The 23,984-nt window shown below is 44.5% G+C and overlaps 1 protein-coding gene across 1 annotated transcript; it reads left to right on the top strand.

Moving 5' to 3' along the window:
- Window positions 1-5,214: 5,214 nt before the first annotated feature.
- CCNG2 (cyclin G2) lies at window positions 5,215-14,166 on the top strand. The gene is made up of 7 exons (XM_068941203.1): window positions 5,215-7,089; window positions 8,072-8,209; window positions 9,406-9,656; window positions 9,840-9,918; window positions 10,004-10,102; window positions 11,128-11,333; window positions 11,864-14,166. Exons 1-7 carry the CDS (start codon window positions 6,952-6,954, stop codon window positions 11,979-11,981), a joined length of 1,029 nt encoding a protein of 342 aa, XP_068797304.1. The 5' UTR covers window positions 5,215-6,951; the 3' UTR covers window positions 11,982-14,166.
- The last annotated feature ends 9,818 nt before the right edge of the window (window positions 14,167-23,984 follow it).

Raw genomic sequence — 23,984 nt, 5'->3', positions numbered from 1 at the left:
CACAACAGTGTCAGTGGCATCAGAATCAGGTCCACATCTTGAGTTGCCGCTACAAATACTTCCTGCAATGTTTTCCAGCAGTAAATTGATGTATGCATTTGATATTATTATCTAAAAAAGACAGGAAGCAATATTTTAATAGACCTGTAGATGCTATATAGATTTCTGACAATAGCTATAATGGAAATCAGTGAAACTGAGCTGGCTCACAGAGGAGCTGCAAGGGGAACATATAACTGTAGTACAAAGAGCACCTAAACGCACCCAACACAGAAATCAAGAAGAATAATTTTACTCACTAGGTAAGCTACGAAATCCACCACAGACTTGGACACTCTTGTGGTTCCATCAATTTTCTCGGAGCACAGGGAGTGGAATTTGAACAAGGTGCGGGAACAACACCCTGCGAGCAGCAAAATTTTAAGTGGTAAGGAGTAAAGTCATCCACAAGCTCCTTCCCCTTCTCACCCTTTTTCGGTGAGGGTTTGCACCAGTGTGGTAGTTCCCCCTTCCTCTTCTTGTGCCAGAGCCATTCTCAAAGCCTCCAAAAAGCATAACCTGAAGAGGCCACCGTGCATTTTGAAAGCGTTACAAAAGTAGGTTGCATTGGACAACGTCCTTGCAAGGTTGGCAGTTAGCCGCTTTAAATCTTGCCAACTCTGTGGAGAGAGATGTCGTCATGAGAGCATAGGCAGAAAATCAGGCTCTCCCAATAACGCTGCTCCCTCTTTGGCCATTTCCCAGCGCTCTCTCAGTATTAGAGAAGTCTCAATTTCTGTGGTTACTAGCACACCATATGTAGGATTCTTCTGAGACATGAAATAATAGACAGGGGCCAACCCACGGTGTTGTTCTTGAAAAAAACCCTTTTGCTTTAGTAAAAATTACCAGCAAAGACACTGACTTCCTTCAGGATCAAGATTTTAGGACTAGGCACTTGCTACAAGCAATTTGATTTTTAGCTGTGTTTTCCAAATTTTATGCCAGTTACTGTACTGGGAATATGGACATTACCTAGGGAAGATCTGTCATGTATCAGAATCCTAAAGAGGTCTAGGGTGTTTGATCTCTCTCTCCCAGTAACCTTGTCTTGGAGGTCAGAAGGTAGGTTTTCCTATTGTCAGAGGGGTTCACAAACTCCTCCCAGGACAGTTTAACCTCAAAAGTATCTCTGATGAAAATAGATTATATGCGGGGAGGGGAAGGGAGAGGAGGGGAGAACATTGCATTAAAACAACATAAATAGGGTGAACACAGACGTAGGCTTACACCAAACGTTAATCTAGACAGTGAAAATGGAAGTCAGAATTAGCCACCTTCAGCACTCTGCTTCAACATTTCACTGTCTGTAAAAGGCTGGTGCCACTTCATTGGTGGTTAGCTGTAGTTCAGCTTATTACTTAGGCCTTGTTTATAGTAGGAAGTTTTGTGACTTAAGTTCTGCTGATGCACTTCCTCTTGTCCCTGAGCTTTGATGCAGCTGTACTGGTATAAACATACCAATGTAACTCCTACTAGGGTAGCTTTTTTCTTTCCCTAAGCATGGTATGCGGTAACAGTACATGGCAACTTTATAGCAGCATAAATGTATGCATAGTTTTATGTGTGCATAAATATCTATAATATATATAAAAAATGGTATACACTTTATATACAATAGAGCTCTAGTATGTGTGTACGTACACACACACACACACACACACACACACACACACACACACACACACACACACAAAAACACATGTATATATAAAGCCGGCTCTATACAGAGTTGTTTGCAATTGGCCTTTCAAATATGCAGGCGGCTTTGGTGAAGGTGCCCTGCAGCCAGTCACAGTGGCAGACCTTCTAACATAATAATGGTCCAAACAAAATAAACTGAACTTCCGGGCTTACTCTCTGGATGGACAGCTTGTCTAGCCTGAAAGTGTTTCAGGATGCTCTTCAAAAAACCTGTAAACTTACCCTCTGCAATACAAAGCAATATACCTAAACAGTATAGCTGTGGTATTATACATTTTCTTGTGTAGGCTGACTTGCATTTCCCCTTTGTGATAAGTTCCTCTCGTCATGGAAATTCCCCTCTTCTAGCCACTAATATCGTTAGATATATTTCAGTACTGTTTTGCCATATGTTGTACCAGCAAAACAAAATCCCAGTCTCTACTCTAAAATCGTACAGTCTGTGCTAAATTTATTTACGTCTCCATTGATTTCTGTTTGGATCTTGTCTGCTCAAAATATTTACTGCTAAGTTTAGGCTCCTTCTGAACGAACAAGCTTGGTTTCTTTTTCCTGCACCCTCCCTTGCTAATTTCGACAGCTATTTTGCACTCGGGGTGGGGTCACTAAGACATACATGCAGGGTCATTGCTGATCTCTAGATTTATTCACGTTCCTTTTCACCAACACTGATTTTGTGTTTACATTAATCCCTGACTGGTAAGCCTTGTTTTCCTTCGATCATTTAGGAAGAATGTAATAAATCTGAATAATCTGATTTATTTATGAATTCTGAACTTGACCAACTTCCATTCACGTAAGATGACAAGTGTGAAATTACATATGTCTATATTAAAGACAGGAACTAAACCAGTGGGGATATTTACTCGTATGGCTACTAGAGGATCAAATGCCACTCTCCTTGAGAGGGTTCTGCCAGGGGAACAAGTTTTAAACTCTAGCAGATATGTGAATCATTTTATCTGCTAGACTTGATGTTCCCCCACAAAGGACCTATGCAAAGGCTTCAGTTTTTATCACCGGGGCTGGTCCCACTGCTTTTAAAAGCAATAGACTCTTCAAAGTTTTGCTATTATATATATATAAGCATATATGTTTGTGTATATATATACACATATATGTACATAATACGTGCATACACATATACATACACACGCACGCACACACACACACATACACTGAGGGTACTTCATTTGCATAAAGAAACTAGTTTTATTCTACTCAGTAAAACATAAACAACCCAACCCTCAAATCACCCCATTTAATTAAAACAAAAATAAATCTGTTAAGGAATTATGAAAGAAAAAATAGGTAGTTGTCAAGGGGGGAAAGGATTCCAGGGCTAATCTCATCTGATCTCTTATGTTTGATACTTTACCCACATTTTCAAATAAACTTGAATTATGCTTGAAGAAAATGCTAATTCACGTAATAGCTGTTGTCTCCTGCATCATCACGGAATTAAAGGATGCTGGCCAAAGTACACACATTTTTCCCCTGGAATTGTGGGAAATAGGGCATGTTCCCATATGGCAGCAGTTTTCTCTCGCGGAGAAAGAGAAGTCACAAGTCAGTGAGTTCGGTCTGCAGTTTTTAGCCTGTTTGCCACTTTCAGAGTGCCTCTCTCCTCCTTACCAGGATAATGCAATAGCAATGGGGCACTTAGTTTAATGAGTGGCTGTAAAGTGTATGGAGCTCTTTGGTTAAGCGGTACAAAGGAAACAATTGTTGTAAGGGACTCCTATTGTTCTTTACCTTGGAGACCAATTGCTGACGGGGCTGCGAGTGAGAAGACTTCATGTTTCTAGGGTGTTAATTATTGTGTGTCCCTTAATCGTGAAGGTTCATAGTCCTTTTTCAGTCTGGAAATCTGCATACCACAAGGCCCAGTTAGTATCTCTGATATCATCTGCTACTCGATACACAGCTATTAGCCATCCATAACCATTCTGAATCGATTGCTATGCAGACCTGCCAGGCAAGTTTTGCCAAGCCCTATTAGAAGATTGTTTAGCAAGACTCATTAAAATAGAGCCTGCCTATGTCACTTCACAGTGTTGAAAAGTGTCACGTCACAACAAAAAAAACAACAAATTTCTTTTTTCCCCCCACTTCCCTTAATCCCAAGTAAGTGCCATATTGAAAGAAAATTAGTTATTCCTTGTGTAGGGGGAAAAAAAAAAGAGCTTTACTTGTGGACTTTACCATGACTCCTCCTTTGCCTGCAACAGTGGGTTGTTCTGCCTGGTCCATATAGCACAGGGAGCTGTTGACAATTCCAAAGCTCATGAGTGTGTCCCTTATAGTAAGGATCCTTGAGGTTTTTTTTGCAGTCCTACACAGGTCTTTGCAACAGATCAGTTAATTACAGAGGCATAAAGATGGGGCAGGGACCCCTCTTCCAAATGTAGAAAATGAGCTCTTCTGATGCAAGGCTACACAGAAAAAAGCCCTGTCGATCCATGCTCATCTGACAGACTTTTTCTCCATCAAACTGTATGATGTATGCATGATACACTTTCAGTGCTCTATTAGGTTTAAATTGGTCAGTAAAATATAAACAATGTATGTGTTCAAGCAGTCTGCTGAATTAGTATTTTAAGAATCCAAATGCTATGTGTTTAAAAAATTAATCCTTTCTGGCATTTAGGTAAGCTGAAACATATGTTCTGCTCTGTGGTTTCCTTCAGGAGTCTGAAGGAGAGCATCTATACTCTATTTCTGTGGTGCTTCACGTGGCAAGACATACTTGAGAACGTGGAGAAAAAAGCACTGACTGCCAAGGGAATTTGGATAACAGAGACTGGACTTACGAGCCTTATCCTGCGGACATCACATAGGTGACACTTGCAGCTGCCAGAAGTCAGCTTGAAGTCAACTCCATTAATGGTAAGCATTTTTTTAAAAACTGGAGCAGGAGCACTACTCCTTATTTCAGAGGCTAAAAGTACTTTTATCCCTTCAGATACAAAAAAAATCAGTAGCCGTGCCAGTTCATTCACATTGCAGGGATGCTGTATGTAGGGGGGGTTCAGATATACTTGAAGGCACCTTTGAGACTGCAGTCCTGTGTCAGGAATATTCCAAGGAGAAGTTGTGCATATTTCTGGGAACCTAAGAGAGCTCGTAATCAAAATAAACATGAAGGAATTGTTGGCCGTCATCACTGGCATAGCAGACAATAACTGTGCCTAGAAATAGAGATTGGCATAGCAACATTGTTGACTGTTCTGTACAAAAAGAGGCTTATTTTCCCAGACTGCCACACTTAATAAACATTTTCTATTTGTTGAAACCGTGGAACTTCACTAGATCATACTGAATGCTAATCTGCTCTCCCTGCTGCAAGTTGCTGCCACACGTGGTCTTCAGCACGTACACATCACTGTCATTGTGGCTTTCCTTTGGACATTTGTGTTGTCCGTTTGGATTTGTCCCTCAAAAAATTTATCTGCAGAACACGGAACAGGTTGTAACGTTTATGTTAAATTCCACAAATCGAGACCGTGATATAGTTTGTGAGATCCCGTTGTATCTTGTCATTAGGGCTCTGTTAAGCTGCAGACAGAGAAGATTTTATGCAACTCCCCCCCCCCCCGCTAGGGGGGTAGATAAGCACCAGCATAGTTCCCAGCTGTTCACGGTGTTAGCCGTCTTCTTCCTTAAGCATCAGAGCCTGGATTCCCACTATGCCTAAATCTACCATGACTATAAGCAAAAGCTTGGAAACGCACATCCTAGAACTCTCAAACACCAGGTAGTAAGTAAAACGGACTCTTGATTTAAAGCAGGACGCGGGATTTTTAAAGCAGGCAAGCTGGGGCATCTGGAAATCCGGAGATACGATGTGAGGAGGAGAAGGGGCTCGCACCTGCGCCAGGGGAGTCAGGTGCACACGAGCTGAGCTACCTCAGGGCTGAGCTACCTCAGGCCACCTCACTCAAGGGGCTGCAGGTCAGCAATCCTCCTTTTAACTAATTACGGGAGCAGCCGAAGAGACGTGTGAGGCCAGGAGGGCTTTGCTGGGGACGTAAGTCGATGCAGGACATGCCTGGCCGGGCAGTAGGTAGCCGTTTCTGTGGGGGCCGGTGCCCCGCAGCCCCACCGGGCAGACAGGGCGGCCGCGGCGCTCGCAGTCCCCTCCGCCGAGTGACGGTTGCGCTCGGGCCGTTGGCGGCCCAGCCCCACCCCTCCCCTGAGGGCCGCGCGCCGCGCGCGCACAGCTCTATCACGGTTGCTAAGGCCTGGAGCTGTAGGCGAGGCAGAGGCAGAACTCGGCCGGCCAATCCGGAGGGGCCCCCCCTCCGCCGACGGCCAATCACTGCCGGTAAACAACACAGCGCCAGGGGTGGGGAGGGGGAGGGGCAAGGAGGGCCGCCGGCCAATCAGCGGCTAGAGAGCGCGGACCAATCAGGACGGGGGAGGGTTTGGGCGGACTTTTCAAAACAGGCGAGCCGCCACAAAGGCCCCGCTGCCGGGTCCCTTTAAAGGCGTGCTTCGGCCCCGCTGCCTGTCTCCCTCCGCCGAGGCTTAGTGCTTCCTCCCGGCAGCGGGATGCCGCTTCGCCTTCCCCAAAGCAGAAGCGACGCAGGGTGGCTGCGGCGCGCCGGGGCGTCGGAGGCTGCTGCGGGCGCTCCCTCGGGTGAGCGGCTCTGAGCGGACTTTTTTTCCCCCCGCCTGGCCCCGCCCCCGGGCGCCTCACCGGCCGGGCCTAGCAACGAGCCTTCCGCGCGGGGCCATCTGCGGGTCGGGAGAACAAAAACAAGGGGGCGGCGCCGCGCCGCCTCCATTTTGATGCGGGGCCGGGGCGGCGGCGGCGGCTGGGGGTCGGGGATGGTGTCGCGGCCGCGGCCGTCGGCGTGACTTGCGCGGGGCGGCGAGCGGCGGGGCCGGCCGCCGGCGGGGGCGCGGACGGCCTCGCCTGGATGCGGGGCCCGCGGTGGAGCCGCCCCGCGGCCGTGCGGTGACGGGAAGAAGCGGGCTGGTCTTCCCCCCCCTCCCCCCCCCGCCCCTTTCCTCGCCGCGGAGGGGCCGAGCGGTGAGGGCTGCGGGGGGAGCCCGGTGTCCCCTCCCCACCGCCCCGGGAGGCAGCCCCGGCGGGCGGCTTTGTTGGCTCCCCCGCTGCCGTCGAGGGGGAGGGGGGGGTCGGCCGGGGCCGGGCTGGGGGAGGCGGTTGGGAGGGGGCTGCCTTTGTCTGCCGCCGGCAAGATGAAGGATCCGGAGGCTGGGGAGAAGATGAGCAGTGAGGCGCTGTGGCTCTTCAAGCAGCTGAATCTGCACCTGGAGCAGGAGGGGCGGTTTCAGCCCCGCGAGAAGGGGCTCAGCCTCATCGAGTGCGCGGCCGAGGTGAGGGAAGGCCGGGGGCGGAGTGGGGGGGGGGGGGAGCCCTGTCCCCTCAGGGCAGGGAATAGGTAAAAGTAAACCCTAAGCCAGAGGAGGTGGGGTGGGGGGGAGCACAGTCGTTTACCTCCTGGAACTTATCTACCCCTTTGTTCTTACTCGCTCGGTCAGGCTGCTTATAGTTCAGTATGTTTTATGAAGGAGGTGTGAACTGCCGGCGAAAAGAGGGCAAGTGAATTACCCACATGTTTAATATTCGTTGTTCGCGCTTTGCTTCACGCTCGTAGCCAAAAGTGTGCTTATTTCCATAGAGTGCGCTTATTTCGGCACCGTACCAGTGCAGGAAAGCCGGGATGTAAAGCAGGTAGTTTAACAAAAGGGAAAGCTACCGGCTTTTGATTAGCAAAGCCCAAGGAAATGAACCAAGAGACGCTCAGTGTTTAAGAGCAAAAAATAAGCCTTAAGATTTCCACGTCAATGACTGAAGTTTCTGACTTGAGTTTAGCGACAGGCTTAGGTTCTTTCAGATGCTTGTGAGCTATTGGATAGGGTCTTAATTTTCAACAGAAAGAGCCTCTCTGTAATCTGTCAGCTTGCTTGTTTTGAAAGCGGAGCCCGCAGTTAACCTTAATATTCCCCTCCAGGCAGAGAGGAAAATAAGCTGGGTTTGTTTATCTTTTTCCCTGAGGTCAGGAGTCATTGTGTGTGTGCGCACACGCACTTTGCCTTACAATACCGAGCACGTACTTAGAAATGTGGTTGTGCTGGGTATTGCACCAATGAGACTCGGAGGACCTACCCTTAACCCACGTACCTTGGGTGTGTTGTGAGTCTCAAGCGTAGAACTTGCCTTTTGGTAAGTTAAAACAAATGCGGTAAAGAATATGTAGAAAAATCGTTTTTCTCTGGTCTAGATAACATATAACTTTATGGGAGTGAGTGGTCATCGTCAGCACTGATAAATACCGACTTGACTTTTTTGCTGTAGAATGAAAATGCTCTGTGCCCAAGACTAAGGAACGTCAAGGTGGAAGATCTTTGGAGCCTGACCAACTTTTTTGGTTTTGCAACTGAAACGTTTGTTTTGGCTGTTAACATTCTGGACAGATTCTTGGCTCTTATGAAGGTAACGCGAGTGGAGAATACCTGCTGTATTGACAGCTGAATCTGCAAGCTTCCCGGGGGCTTTCTTGTCTGACGCAAAAGGGGGAAGAGGAAGGTTGTGATCTAGGAGACACTGTTTCTGTTTACTTACTTTAAGCTAGCAACACTTCCTAATTGCTCCTCCATAAGCTTGGGGTTGAGTACAGTTCTTTCGTGGTAGATAGGCTTATTGATATAATTTAATAAATACCTCAGGCTATGAGTGCTCCTGGCCCTTAAAGGCAGCATGGCTCGTTTGCCCAAAAAGCCTGTATAGCCTTCACTGGGTAGACAGAGAAGACAGGAGGAATTAAGAAAGTACCAAGTGAATTACCTGTGTTAAGAACTAATTCTAGGTACTGTGATATAGCTTAACATAAAGCTCGAACTGATACCAGAAGACTATGTCCTGGATGCTTTTTTGTGTATTTGTGGTGCCTTATGGCAGACAATTTCGATCTAAAACAGTTCCCCGTTATTAAGCTGGCAGAAAAAATGCATATCTGAACTTGCATCTGTTCTCTGATCTGACTTTCCTTGAGTTAGCACAAAACATTGTGCTTGTACATGGGAGAGAACAGCAGAGGGGTGGGAACGAGTCAGGGAGGGATAGAACTGCCTAGAACAAGCTCAGGCCAGATTTGTGTAGGCTTTAAATGAGGATTAGTGAGCACTGCCACTTGGAGAGATGGGGTATTACAGTTCTCAGTAAATGTAGTGTATAATTTTATCTGTAGCACTGTGGAACAATTTTGGTAGTGGTGCTTAGCTATAGAACTTAACGTTTCCTCTGACTTAGCTGTGGCAGACTGATTTTTCTGTGTTGGCTATGCACAGCTGTGTTTTGCTGAAACTTAACTGGTGAAACTACTTAAAACTAGATGGGATGCACAAGTGACTGACTAAGGATGTGTCAGATCTGATTGAGATAACTTGGACCTCTCATTCTGTTGTAGTATGAATGTTAAAAGCCCCTCAGCCAGGCTGGGTGAGCTGTTTGAGAGTCCCTGTTTGATAAACACAGCACATAGGAAAAGGATGTTGTCTCCCCCAAAAGAGTGTCACCTAAACACTAAATGGCTTTAAATAACATGTGTTGCAGATGTTAAACCTCATATCCTGTATCTTATGGATATATTCTTTTTACAAAGTGTTCATAGTGGTTCCTCTTGCTTTTAGGTGAAACCAAAGCATTTATCTTGCATTGGAGTCTGCTGTTTCCAACTGGCTGCCCGAGTAGTTGAAGAAGAATGCAATATTCCATCTGCTCATGAGATCATCCGGATCAGCCAATGTAAATGCACTGTGTCCGACCTGAAACGGATGGAAAAGATAATTTCAGAGAAGTTGCACTTTGAATTTAAAGCTACTACTGCCTTAACCTTCTTGCACTTGTACCATGCTATTGTACTCTGTCATACCTCAGAAAGGTGAGTTTGAATTGCTTGTTGGTGGTTTTCTGTCATGTTTGTGAAGCCCTTTGTCTCTCTGAATTTCCCTTCAAAAAAGGGGTTTTAATATTGCCTGGAGAGGAGCAACTCTTTAGTTTTGCTTCGTGACATGTGAATGCTTGTTGATATGAATGCGTCGTCTTTCTCTTGGGTGTCTCATAGGAAAGAAGTATTGAATCTTGACAAATTGGAAGCACAGTTAAAAGCTTGCAACTGTCGTCTAGTCTTTTCTAAAGCAAAAGTGAGTAAAAATAGCGAGTAAAAACTGGTGACATCTGAGTAGGCTTTGATTTGTGTATGTTAAGCAGTGTTTTTTGTCCTTCTAGCCATCTGTCTTGGCCTTGTGCCTTCTCACTCTCGAAGTTCAGACTTTGAAATCTGTTGAGCTGTTTGAGATCCTTCTGCGTGTTCAAAAGCATTCAAAGGTAAATATTTTCAGTGGATTGTCGTGTAGTTGTGGGGGACTGATACAGCTACTGATGTACCACGTTACATTTAAGGGATCCCTGCTATCAGAGTACAACCTCTAGAGATGCTGTCTGGCAGCAACTGAAATAAGCAATGAAACTAGACTTTAGGCACGTCTGAAGCTCTTCTAACTAACACAATTTCATTGGTAAAATGCCAAACGCAAATAGCTGCTGCTTGATTGAGAATAAGGTCAGGTAGTCATTTCTCACTTGTACATCTTGATAGCCGTCCGGGATGCAAAAGGATTATGGTTTTAAAACTGGCTTGAATGTATAAAATGGGAAGAAGTGCTGTTTCTTAATGACTACATAATACATGCTTCAACAAGTAGCTGACTGAACTTGTATAGTTCCAGCCGCATGTTCTAGAGAAATTTCCACTACTTATTTGTATGACTAAAATGTCTGCTGAGCTTGTTCTTTATTTCCCTAGTAACTAATACAGAATTCAAAGCTTCTAGCTGCATGTTTTATCAGGTGTAACGGTCTAAAACCGCAGACTTCTTACTGCTGTAGTCAAATTGAACTAACCCCATTTGCAATAGGGATGCTTCTTGGGTGGGGGGGGGAGCACTTCCTTAATGTATTAAATTATACCATTTTAAAAATATGGTATTATCATGAGGGCAGTGGAACTTCTCAAAGCAGCATTCTCTTACACTGGCTAGCGTTCCTGTACTGTTAGCGCAAATAAAGCTCTCAATATTTAATAGCTTGTAGTCTTATTCCTTTTTGGGGAACAGTAATGGAAATACTAACAGCCACTGCCAGGCAAACTGTTGTTCAGAACTTATGTGGACGTATCTGAGATGTTTGGGGTCAGCCTTCCAAAGCAGCCAAACTTTATTGACTGACAAAAGCATCACTACTTTTGACTGATGTTTTTAAGTCCTGTCCTTGAAGGTAAAATGGCAGGAGGGAATATCTTTGGAGCCTGTGTATAATGTAATAAATAGGTTGTTTTTTTTCTCCCTTTTAAGATAAGTGATAGTGACCTACTTTACTGGAGGGAACTGGTCTCGAAATGCCTAGCAGATTATTCTTCTCCTGAATGTTGCAAGCCAGATCATAAAAAGCTAGTTTGGATCGTTTCAAGACGTACGGCTCAGAATCTACAAAACAGTTACTACAGTGTTCCTGAGTTGCCAACGATACCGGAGGGTGGATGTTTCAATGAAAGCGAGAGGTTGGTAAAGCTCATCAGGCAGCTGATTTGTTGGAAATTCCCATTTTCCAGAAATGTTCTGTCAGTCCTTCAAAAAAAAATAGGTTTACTTAGAACTTCTGGAAGGAATTCTAGCTTTGGAAGCTTCAGCAGACTTTTAAAAAAAAAAAAAAAAACCCACATCCTAAGCAGCAGAAGAAAATTCAGAGAACTGATAGTGTGGTATTTGAACAAGTATCAAGACAAATACTTTGCCAGAGGGGTGATTTTTTGTAAGTTAAGGAGGCTTATGATGCATTGGAAGCCTGCTGAAGTAACTTTTAGTTGATATCCTAAACATTGCCTGCTTCTTGGTTGGTAGGAAATCTTTGGCACTAGGAAAAAGGACTCTGTACCTTGTTAGGATTGAAGCCTTAGGGGCGAGGAGTGTTTAGATTTGAAATACTATGCTAGGAATTGAAAACTTTGCAAGAAAATAGGGTTGAAAAATACTTTGCCACTTTCAAGGGTTTGTGTTTAGTTTAAAATATCTTTCCTACTGTTTCTTTTAGTGAAGACTCCTGTGAAGATATGAGCAGCGGAGAAGAAAGCCTTAGCAGTTCTCCTCCTAGTGATCTGGAAGGCGCCTTCTTCTTTGACCTCAAACCTAAAACAGTGGCAAACTCCTAACTCTCAGTCTTAGCATTAACACCTGATGGTTCTAGGTTAGGAATTTTAATGCACCATAGTGTTTTGGCAATAATAATTGAAGGGATAGTACTCTATATGCTGTCTGTATTAAGGCAAGAGTTGCCATGGTATACCCAAATGCTTAGGATGCCTGACTTGTAGTGTTGTTCTAATTTTTTTAAAGAGAAACTTCTCTTCAGGTCCTAGTTCAGCAAAAAGCTTCGTGTGTGGTTCTGCTGTCAACAAGGACAAATGTTGCAGAGTCCTGCACCGTTATAGTTCTGTTAATAAGGTCAAATGCAGTTGTGCACCTGAGGTTCCTCATGCTCACAGCTAAACAGAAGTCAGCAGTGTGTCTTGGTAGCAGTGAAGGCTGACAGCGTACTGGGCTGTATTAACAAGAGCATAGCCAGTAGATTGAGGAAAAGTAGGGTTTTTCCCCTTTTCCCTGGCGTTTGTTAGATCTCACCCAGAATAGCGTCCACTTTTGGGCCCCTACTGTATACAAATGACCTTGATAAACTTGAGCGAGTCCAAGAGGGAGCTGTCAAGGGGTTTGGGGCACGCGGCCTGTGAGGAGAGCCCTGAGGGACGTGGGCTTGTTCAGCCTGACAAAGGGATTTGGGTGGGGGTGATGGCAGGGGAATTGAATAGCAGCTGTTGAGTCTCTAGGAGAAGGTTATTCAGAAGATGGATCCAGGCTTTTGAGAGGTGAATGGTGCAAATATGGGAGACAGTGCTCATAAACTTCACTTGGAACTTCCCATTTCAAGGAAGAAATTCTCGGTGGGGACAGCTGAGTATAGGAACAGGGGCCCAGAAGGGCTGTGCAGTCTCTCTCCTGGGAGGTTGTCAACGCTTGATGTGACAAAACCCTGCACAAGCTGGTCCGAACTCAGTGTTGACCCTGCTCTGAGCAGGAGGTTGGACTAGAGACCTCCTGAGGACCCCTCCACCCTGAAGCTTTTTGTGATGGTCTTGAAATGGGTGAGTGGGTTGTGTGGGAATGATGGGCATACACAAAAGTACCATGCTGAAGTGATGCTTTACTGCCAAATGGGCCTGCCTTTAATACTGAAACTGATTTTACACTTTGTATCTGCTGTGCTGCTTTTGGGAAGGAATGTCTTAGCTGATCTTGCTTGTTTTGTACTCCAAGGGCATTTTTAAAAGCTTATTTTTTCATAAACTTCAGGAATCCCTGTTTTAAAGCAGGAATATACCTGGTAAGAGTGTAGTTCTGGTAAGAATGGAGTTTTTCCTGTTTTCTATATTAGTCTATTCCTAACAAGGATGGTGTCAAGTGTGGGACAGGGTTTACTTTCATATTTACTTCGAACTAATGCAAACTAGCTTACACTGAAATTTGCATTGTATACTTCAGTGTGTTTAAACTTAGCGTTACATGTCAATCCATACTATTAGAATAGACTTATTAACCTGATAAATTTTGGTAAGTCTACATTCCTTTTGAATGTTTAACCCTTGTAGTTGATTTCAGTATCTTCATATTATTGATTGAGTCATAATCAGACTTGTTTGCATGCTTATGTAAAGCAGTTAGTGCAGGAAAAGTTGATATTATGCAGTAATACCAGGTAAATGTGATGTTGATGAAGTAGCTGATGTAATGTTTTTCTGAACTTTTTATTGAAGCACACAAACTTTAGTATGATTGCATTTCTCCATATTGAGAATATGGGTAGGTAGCAAGTGAAGAAATTCACTCAGAATAACGGTGTGTAGTGTGGTGGTGCCAAAGTAGAAATGAAGGGGCAAACAAGTTAACGGTTGTTTTGTAGAGCTAAGCATTGTTTAGAATGAGTGGTGCCATAACTGTTCATAACTGTTAGATGCTTTCAGTTTTATAGAAATACAAAAAGTTTACAAAAATGTATATAAAAATGTAAATTAAAAAATGTACAGAAAAAAATTTAAAACAAAAAATGAGCAGAAAATACTGTATTTTTTTACATTGTATGTAACTTTTTGTAGGTATGTTGCATGTAGATATTAATTTATTGTGTACTCTCTATGATAATGCTGTATACTTGAAGACTTCTTACTGCAAGTCTCTGCACCTGGAAGCTCACTTCTGAGACAGAGTACCTTTGTTAGAGGTAATGAACCTACTGAGTTTCGTTTCAGTTGTGAATGACAATAAACCAATTGCTGTATTTGTTAACTGGTGTGAGTTACAGTTGGTTACTTGAGGCACTGGCTTGCTCCTCTTTGCTGTGTGGTCTGTGTGGTACGCCAGCTGTTTTTCAGGTTTGCCAGCAAGTTTTGTTGAGCAGCTTGTAAAGAAAAAGGAAAAACTTCAGTACGGTGGTGCTGCTGAGAGTGAATCTTTGCTCTGCTTCACTTGTATTGGTTCTAGAAGCTGGTGTGAGGTATCCGGTGCTCATCAGCCCCATGCAGATGCACCTGGGCTCCTGCTCTTGTACAATGATGAGGGTTTTGAAGGGTGTGTTTGCACAGCTGGCTAAGTGGAGCTCCCACTAGTGGTGAAGTAAGGGGTCTTTACAGGAAAAGTGTTTCGGGTTATGGGTTAGAGTTCTTTGGGGTTTTTCTGTTCCCAGCTCTGACTGGAACTTGGTCTCTGGATGTGTTTGCAATTTTGCAGTCAAAAAAAACCCTACAGTAATTCATAGGAGGAGAACTTAAACTACAGTTTTGCTCTTACCTCCCCATCTTACAAAGCGTTTCTAGTGTTAGCATGTTGAAAAATGCTTAATGCCACTGTAATAACTGTGTGGCAACAGAGGGTGTAGGGAGCTCTAATCCTTGTGGAAACAGTGTTCCCAGCCCTAGAAGGACTGAAACAAGTAGCCAGGACATACCCACACAAATCTGAACAGTGAAGAAGAGAGATGCCAGCCTCCTGCCTGCTGAGGTTGCTGTAAGAAGTTAAGATGCAGATGTCTGCTCTTTCGGGCCTTTTCTTCTATGCACAAGGGGTTGAGTGTGAGCAAGCACAAGGGCTTCTGCCAGGCCAGCCCATCTCAAGTGCTTGACACCACTGCAGGGAATGGGAATCCGGCCCCGGTGCTGTCAACATTGGGGCCCTGTGTGTGGGTAGGGGCTGGGAATGAATAGAGTGTTGTGGTGCTGACAATGAGGGCTGTCACTGGCAGTGAACATGTGTGAGAAACAGGGCCACTGCTACTATTAAAATAATCCTATGAGTTTAGTAACTTAAACTCTTCATGGCCTTCATGGCTACTTTTTTTAGTGCATGCACACATTACAAGAGTTCTCACTTCCCACATACAACAGATGAGGGACTGACACCTGATACTCTTAAGCAAACTTTCCTTGAATGTCTCATAACTCATATACATCAGTAAAAGTCAATTATATAATGATACTGCTCATATTTCAAATAAGCGTTGTTAATGCTGAAGTGCAATGGCTCCTTTGTGTGGTGTGACTGCTTTGAACATAAAAGCTGTTGCAGCAAAGATGTTGAGCTCCTACTTCAAAGGTGCCCACTCAAGTCACTTCAGTACAGCAACCACCTTGCTCAGGAGTCAGCGGATAATACATATGCGGTGTAGATGAATGGTTGTGAAGGCAGGAAGCCACAAGAGATGTCCTTGGGTTAACTAACAGCTGGTGAGATTAGTCTGTTTAATAAAGCTTGAGGTGCACCTTTCAGCTACTTTCAAGTTGGTCCCTGCATGAAAACAAATTTACTTGCGAGAACATTGTCAGATTTACTTCTGTGGTTTGATAATTTAGGCTCCACTTTGATTTTTGCGAGGTCCGATTGGTGTGCCTCCCTCAAAGGAGGTGTTTGCCATTCTTTGCTCAAAGAACAGGGCTTTTGGTGGTGGTTTGTTAATAGCAGAGCTGTGCATACTTTTGAAATGCTGATTTGGGCTTTCCTACACCAAAAGGTGAAGCTTTGAATGTATGCGGTCTCAAGAGTTGAGATGTGTGCTCACTTTCATAACTGTCCAACTGCTTTGGGTTGGGGCAGAGGGGTTTGAAAGAATTTTTCTGTGGGAAAGACACCCCTCAGGACTACTCCTAGCTGTACAGTTTGTGAGAGCTCTGGAACGTTACTGTCTTGTGCCTTTATGAAATAACATGTTACCATACCTATTTAATGCACAGAATTGATAGTTCTGTAGTGTGGCCTGTCCTCACACTTTTGTAGATGAGCTCCAGCCTCTGACTGGATCTCCAGCTGTCATCACACTGCTCACCTTTCAAACCTGCTGTCCTGTAGCTGAAGCGGGCCGCAGGGAATCAGTAGTGGAACTGCTGCTATTTTAGTGAGCTGTCAACCCATAATTAAATGATGATCATCAACCTTTAAACAGGAAACTTGAATTCCTCACCAGATGACTATTTAACTCACATGGAACAATAAAACTTCCCATGTAAATCACTGTTTGGGCCCCAGTCTTTAACATCTCTCCGTTTGTTCAGTGAGTTGAGTACTGTTTGTGTGGGTCAGTGTTTAGAGCAGACTCTGTGCTTGGCTGTAGGAGAAAAGGCTGAACCGGAGAGTAAAGGCGCTGCTGCCTTATGATCTCATACTGCTGCTTTGGTAGTTTGTGATGGGAAGGACCAATAGGGGAATGCCTGATTCCTGTGATGCCAGTTAGCTATCAAGGCCTTTGGAGCACAATGCAACGTAAAAGAGTAGAAAGTAGAGGCAAGAGCAGAAATCAGATTCTGCAGTTCCCTGTTCAATGCGCGTTGCATACAGCCTTTAACAAGAGAAAAATGTCTGTTCCCATTTTCAGATAGTGCCTGACTTAGAGCTGCTTGTTCAGCTTCCTACGAATCTGGTGCACTTTAGAGCTCAGACTGACAAGAGATTTTTATAGTACTCTAGGGACTGGCAAAATGTGGCTTACTAGTACGCGTGCTGGGAGATCAAGATCCGTTTTGCCATGCACAAGTTTATGTGTAAATGTTTTACATGTGAACAGTTTCAGCAGCACTAGGGAGAGACTGGACAGGACAGAAAAATAAGAGTGCTTACATATTGCTGAGCAAAGCTCATGCTGGGTGTTCTTGTTTAACTAAACTGAACACCTTCTCCCAGACAGCAAAAGGCATAGTTTTGACTTCACGTCTCTGTCAAGTTTCAAGTTCTTGCTCTGAATCCCTGTTGTCTAAAAGATCTTCTGGAGAAGAGTTAGAATAGAGGAAAAGTTAATGTCTAACATACACGCTAACAAAACTGCCGTAACGAACTTTCTTCTCCCAAAATGGCCAAGCTGTTTATACTCGAGAGAGCCAAGTAATGAAAACAGAGAACAGTTATTGGTAGAAATAAGCATGGAAATTATCCGTCGGGACAGCTGAGAGAAACTGTGGGATTTATCAGCAAATAATAGAAGGTGCTAGACAGCCCGAAGTATGAGTCTCTCATGCGTTGTATGAGCAGATAATCACTGTTTATCTTACAGTACATGTTGCAACTGTGCTGTGTCACAGCCTTGTTCTATGGAGGCCTGTAGGAGTCTAGTGCAATGCCTATACTAAAGGGAGTAAGTTGCCGTAACAACTGAATGAAATCAATTAGAGTAATAAGCAATTAAAATCTCATCTTTAGTGTTGCATAAACATAGCATTTTGCTCATGAATTATTAGTAATCTTGCCTCTAGACCTGTATGTTCTGTTCCTGATTTGCAATCTCAACAGTTTTCGAATTAATGAACCATTTCATTTCTCCTTCAAAGAGTGCTGGTAGGTTTTTTTGGCTGCAGCTAGTACATCTTCATCAGAGAGATGTAAACACTATTAAAACATTACATTCGTGATGGGATTTCCAAAGTGCTCTGCACTGGCTTCATTCCCACCCTGTGAAGTCAAAGGTAGAAGAACTGGCCTATGGTGAGAGATCTCGTCCTGGACTTAGAAGGGCAAATTCAACTCCTTTCTCTGTCACACGCTTCCTCCTTGACCTTCTCTGTGTTGTTGAATCTCTCACTGCCTTTCTTCTCCCTCAGTAAAACAAAGATAAGAATAGCTCTTTACTGTCTCTCACAGATGTCAAAGAAAAACAAGCTAAAAACAGAGCTATGTAGCTGTTATGGGAAGGCAGGATACATAAGGGCCCATGAGAAAGCAGAGATCACTGGGAGCACAGCTAGACCTCCTGTTTCTTCCCAGTGGTGCTTTTAGGTGCTCTAGTGTAGAGACGTTCCGGGACAGGGATTCAACTAACTGTAATGCTACTTTTGCCTGTGTGACAGGACCTGTTTCATGCCTAGTTGATAGCCTCTGCTGTCTGTTGCAGGAGGTCTTCAACATTTTGCAGGAAGAGCTTCACAGCTAGCAAGGACAGATATTCTGTGATTGCAGGGGCAGATCCTGTGCCGTGCCTTCAAGGGGCACCGTTTCTTCAGCAGCCTTGTAGAGGCGCCTAGAATTTTGCTCACTGCGTGGCACATGGGGAAACGTGGACCAAGCTGATGAGTTGCTGTCATGCAAGTTATGCAACAACTGAAATGCTCTCTGTTTACTGTGCAAGGGCCCGTATGTTTGCTCTCTGAGGAGTTCATATGGCTGTGGGTAGAACTATTCAAAAGTTAAGGTGGACTCAGAATCCTGAGTCTCCAAGGAGCTTCTGAAGGCATTACCCAACTGTGGTCTGAAGAGTAGTCTCCTCTCATACGGTGATGGAGCCAGGCAGCTGGGACGTATTGTTCATCCAAACTCGATTATCAACCCTTTTAGGGAGCAAAAGGACTTGAGACGATCCCCTTTCTAGGCTTACTGTCCTGCCAAGATTACCAAATCAAAGGCCCGTTGTCTAATCTTTGTGCTGCAGACTATCAGAAGCCAGATGGAGCTTACATGCCAACTCCTTGCCTCAAACATTGGCACAGTGTCAAAGGGACTGGAGGGCAAAGCTGTTTAGTGAGGAAGAGTAAAGTAGCATGCTCCGCCTTTGCTGTGTCAGGAGAGCAAAAGGACACTGCAGGCAGGTCTCAGTTCATGCTCTGTGCTCCTGCCAGGGTGCAGCAGCTGTGTGCTGTCCCTCTCCCAAACGCCACCAAAACAGGCAGGTCCGGTCTACGGCTCGTGAGGCTGTGACCTCCTCTTCTCAGAACACCACTTTGCAAATTCAGCTGTTCCTTCTTGCCGGAGGCACCATCCTTTGCATCCAGAAGCCATCTGTCTCATGGCTTTTGCTTTTCTAAGCTTTCATTGTTCTGTTAAATGCAGCTCTGCTATCTTTAGCCTATCTGGGCAATCTGGAGAAGCCACGCTCTCAATGCTGTAATTACACCATGAGACGGCTGTTTACCTGAGTTAAGAAACCCAGTGTGGCTCCATATTAAGAACTAGTTGTTAGTCTGTTCTCAGGACGTTTACTTAGATCAGTTACCTCCACAATCTCCTGTTGCTACTGGAATAGCTGTTGTAGTATTCCTTAAAACCCGAGTTAGGGATTCACTCTTGCACCCCAAACTCATGAGCTGCTTGTTAGTTTTCAGGGTAGTGTTGTCTTTAACACCAAGCAAGTGCTGGTGATGAACGACACATTGCTCTGATCTGTATGCCTATATGCTCTATGGCTGTTAATGCCTTTTAAAATCTGGGTTTCAGTTTCACTATAAAAAATGTGTGCACCTTCTCCTGCCAAGAAGATAGGAATGTGCAGCCACTTAATGTGTTGAACACTTGTTCATAGTTAGCTGAGTGCTAGATAGCTGCTTGCCATGTATGTTTTTCTTTGGGGTGAGCGATGCCTTTGCCCAAGGTACGTTAGACAGGGGTAATAAGTAATCCTTTATAAAAAATTTCAGCGCTCAAGTTCTGTATCATAACGAATCCGAGTACGGAAGCATTAGGGGCCAGCATAATTTTTGTCTGAACAGAGCCTTGAAGAGAGTTTGGGCAGGAAAAGATATCAAGTCAAGATGTTCTCTGAGAACAACCTCCAGTGTGAAGGTTGGGCCTGAGGGGTGGGTGTAAGTCCTAAGGTTTTGTTATCCCCGTGGATGAATGGAGGAAATCTTGTGGCTTTTCTCCGAAGTATAATGAGAAATCAGTACTCTTTTATTTATCCACAACTTTTTCCAAACAGGGTAGCTGTGGTGGTAATATTGGGACTATATTTAACACATGCTTTATTTGCATTTACATTGCCATTGCTTGCTTTTAAGGCTGATTTGGGGGAAATTGGCAAAGACTGAGGCATTCTGTTCTTGGGGTATTGATCCTAAAACCAGCCTATGGACTATTCTTAAAGCATCTACCTCTCCTTGAATATCTAAGTGGAGGGAATGTACTTCTACTTTCCTTCCACGTGGTTCAGTTCGGGAACTGGTAATAGCCAGGGTCGCTGCAGAAGAGAGCTCTTCCAGTGATGAGTATAACACAAGGATTTTCTGGCCTGCACTGAGACAGCGCAGAAAGGGCATGAACATTGGTCTTCCACAAGTTTCTAACAAGAATAGACCATTTCTTTCCTTTGGCAGCCTATAAGATTGCTTTACTTCTCTACAGGGTGTTTTTAGAGGCGAGGGGGTTGGGGTTTGTTATTCCACTCTGCAGCTATTCACCTTTGCATGCAGGAGACAAAGAGGGAAGGAGAAAAAGAAGACTGCAAAGTGTTGGACCTTGCTTATAACAGACCAATTCACTCACATACCAATTGTTTACTGATGCAATAACTGCTTGCAGGCAAGTTTCTTATGTCTGTACAAAAAGGGCCTATGTTCTTTGCAGTGGTCCACAGCTGTTAAGGATAGGTGGGAGCCTACGGACTGGAAAGGTTGGTTAAGGTGCTTGACTGGCATAAAGGTGGTGTGGGCCGGATTCCCAGTTTTGTCTTGAGCTTTCAACATGATTTTTGAGTACTTGCTGCTCCGCCATATAGAAATCTGGCTAATCATTACCCCACTTACAAAATGTGAGTCATACTATCTCCCTATCTTTTTTGTGCGTATTTGGCATGTTACCTTACTGAACCAAGTGCTGTGCGCTTACTGTATCTATAATGTATCTTATTTCCATTTGTATAGGGCAGTAGTAAAGGTCTCAGCTGTTATCTTCAGATACTGCTAAAATACAAAAGATACCATAATTAAGGGCTGCTTTGTTGGCTATAATAATGCCTGGTTTCTTATCCTCTCATCTACTAGCTGATTTCATAGACAAGAACTTAGCTGGGGTGGTAGCTCAGCTCCCTCTTCAGATCTCTGGGATGAATACGGATTAATTCCTTTGGGGGGAATAACAGCAGTTTTTATTTCCCCTGGTATTTAATCTCTTTGACAGTGCCTCTGCTGCTCTGCTTTCCCAGAGTAACCTGGCAGCAATACTTGACTCACTAGCACCTGAAGTCAAGCGTAATCCCTGAGCTTTTCTTTTCAGGATTGATTTAGCATCAAAGCTTTCAGTCCACAGCTCCTGGATGCTGTCATCGTACTTCTACGGAGAAGTAGCAGCGTTCTCTAGCATCGCCTTCCTTCCACCCTCCACCCTTCGGCTCCCGCAACAAGGTCCTGCGGGAGGCAGAACTTCAGTCAGGGTAGAGAGATTTGCGCTCACTCGCCCAGGTTCTCCAGCCAGATTCAGCTACCAAAGACATCAGGAGCCGGGGCTAATCCTGGCTTTTATTCCTTGCTTCCTCTGTTCCCCAAGCACCAGTTCCATGCTCCCAGGATGCCGGGACCTAAGAGAAAACAGTTGACTATAGCCTTACTGGGGCTGAACTTGCTGCCCACTTCAGCTAGCTTTTTATGACAACACTCTGTCCTCAAGTTGCAGCAAGCAGCTTTCACGGAGCAGAGGATTTGGCCCAGGATATTTGATGCTATGTTTTGATCTTGCTGGGCCAGAGTTACAAGGCAGACACCATTAGATCTTAGGCGTGTAGTTGAAGAAAAAGCCAGCAATTAACCTGTCAGACGATCAGAGAACGGTGCTGCGGAAAGAGGGGAGCTCTTTATTCTTAGTTCACTGGTCAGAAGGCCCTTGGCAACTGTGCGCATAAGCAGGCACGTATGCAGTAACGTTAGTTTGGGAATTAGATGTGATTAAGCAGGAAGCAGGACCAGCCATTTCTGTGCAGAAAGCTGCTGTTTAATGTCCAGTTTTCAGTTCTTTAGGATGTTACCTGTCTTTTCCTGAACAAACTACTTAGCAGGCACCTCGTCTTAAGTCTCTCCAAAAAGAGGCAACGTCTCTCCAAGGCAGTGACTGCCAACCACTCAGCCATGTCACTTTAGTCCCAGAGGCCTTTAGTTCCTTTGGGTCCTTTAGGGGACCTTAGTTCCAGCGGCTGCGCATGTGTGCAGTTCACTAGATTTATCCTGCTATTAAAAGCAATTGACCCGTTAGTAGGCCTGAGGGGAACAACAGGCAGCGTCTGAGGCTCAGAGAGCACCACGATAGAGCACTAGGGGAGGCAGGGAGAAGCAAGAGCCACCAATATGAATATGTAAAGGACACGAGCAATGTGGAAAGCCTTTTTTACAAATCCGCAGTCTGGAGATAAATCTTGATAGCCACTATTTCAAAGTGTCCTTTGAATGAGAAGGAAGCCTAGTAGCCTTATTAGGAGTTACAGACACCGATGTTAGGATTACTCACTTTGGATTGTGGCAAGAACAACAGAAAATTAGTGCTGCAACCCAAGTAGAGGCATCTAAGATAGCTTTCAGGTATGCCCTGAGGGGGAACCAAGGTCACCGACTACTGCATTGTGCCATTTCTGAACATCATTTCCAGAGTAGCAGGTTGCTCTACGGGTGAGGACAGTGTCCTCCCTCTCCTGCCTCCATGACAGTTAATTATTTAGTAAAAATTCTCAATCCTTCCATTCTTTCCTCTTTTTCCCTTTTAACATTGGAAGGAAAGACAAACCAACGCTCTATGCCTCCCTTTTCCTGGAATTCATTCTTCTGACAGTCCTAAACAGGATCTTTAGCCAGTCTCCTGGTTAGAGCCCAGTTCTTCAGACCCAAACAGTGAGCTGTGTTTGTGCATCAGTGGGCCAAGTGACACTGTGAAGTTATCACAGAGCTGGACTTTCCCCAGGTGCTCAGCGCTAACCTACCGCTGCTCTCCTCACTTGACGTCGCTGCGTGAGTGCTCCCTCGGAAGTCCCACCTTTGCACGCCTAACTGCCTCCGTTAGAAATGCACCCCTCAAATCTGTTGCACGCAAATGCATGGTTGCAAGAAGGGAGATGAGGGGTTTGCATTTAATACACGATGATGTTTTTCAGCAGCTGCAGAGGCCAACCTATGATTAGAATATAATACTTTATAAAAAAAAAGATTTAAATGTCTTCAGAGTTCTACAGAAAGCGGCTAAATGCTTAGTTCTTTTTTATATGAAGTCCTCTTTGCACTATGCTGGGTATATTGACGTACGTTTTGTTCAGTCTTTATCTGGAGATCTTTTTTTGTACTGCCACAGTTGTTGGAGAGGGGCTTAGTGTAATGGAGAATTTCACTCTCCAGCTCTGTTTAATGGGCTTTGACCACTGTTCCTGTAAAAGTCTTTCTTCAAAATACCCTTGTGATTCATTCGTTACAAAAGGTCCACGTGAAGTCACAATGCTGAACTCGTCGTATATAGCTTTCAGTCCTCAGAGGGTTAAAGCCACTCTGGCTCTAGTTATAAATCTTTTCTGCTTCACTGAGGTTCAAGCTTTTATGTTATTGCTTTCTTTAGATCTTTCCAGTCCAGTCTTTTAGACTCTGGGGTGTGCGGAGCGTTTCGGTCTGCACTGGCCGTGGCTTGGTGGTGTTGATCTGTGATCAGTGTATACCTTTTGGCATTATTTCTTTAGCTGTTAACAGGAAATAACTCCTTTTTTAATAAACAGTAGTAATGACAATGCTGTGTATCTGGTACCTATCCCTCAGCTAACGTCCTGCATGTCTTACATTATATAAAAGGCAACTGAAATGCTTTGTGATATGTGTTGCTTCTTCAAAGGTGTTAGGTTGTCACTTCTGGAGATCAAAGTCCTTTTTCAAAGAGCTAACAGCAGCACGTGTTTTTCCATG

This window comes from Struthio camelus, chromosome 4 (assembly GCF_040807025.1).
Source record: "Struthio camelus isolate bStrCam1 chromosome 4, bStrCam1.hap1, whole genome shotgun sequence".
Classification (NCBI taxonomy): Eukaryota; Metazoa; Chordata; class Aves; order Struthioniformes; family Struthionidae; genus Struthio; species Struthio camelus.
This window is presented reverse-complemented; position numbering and strand designations above follow the sequence as displayed.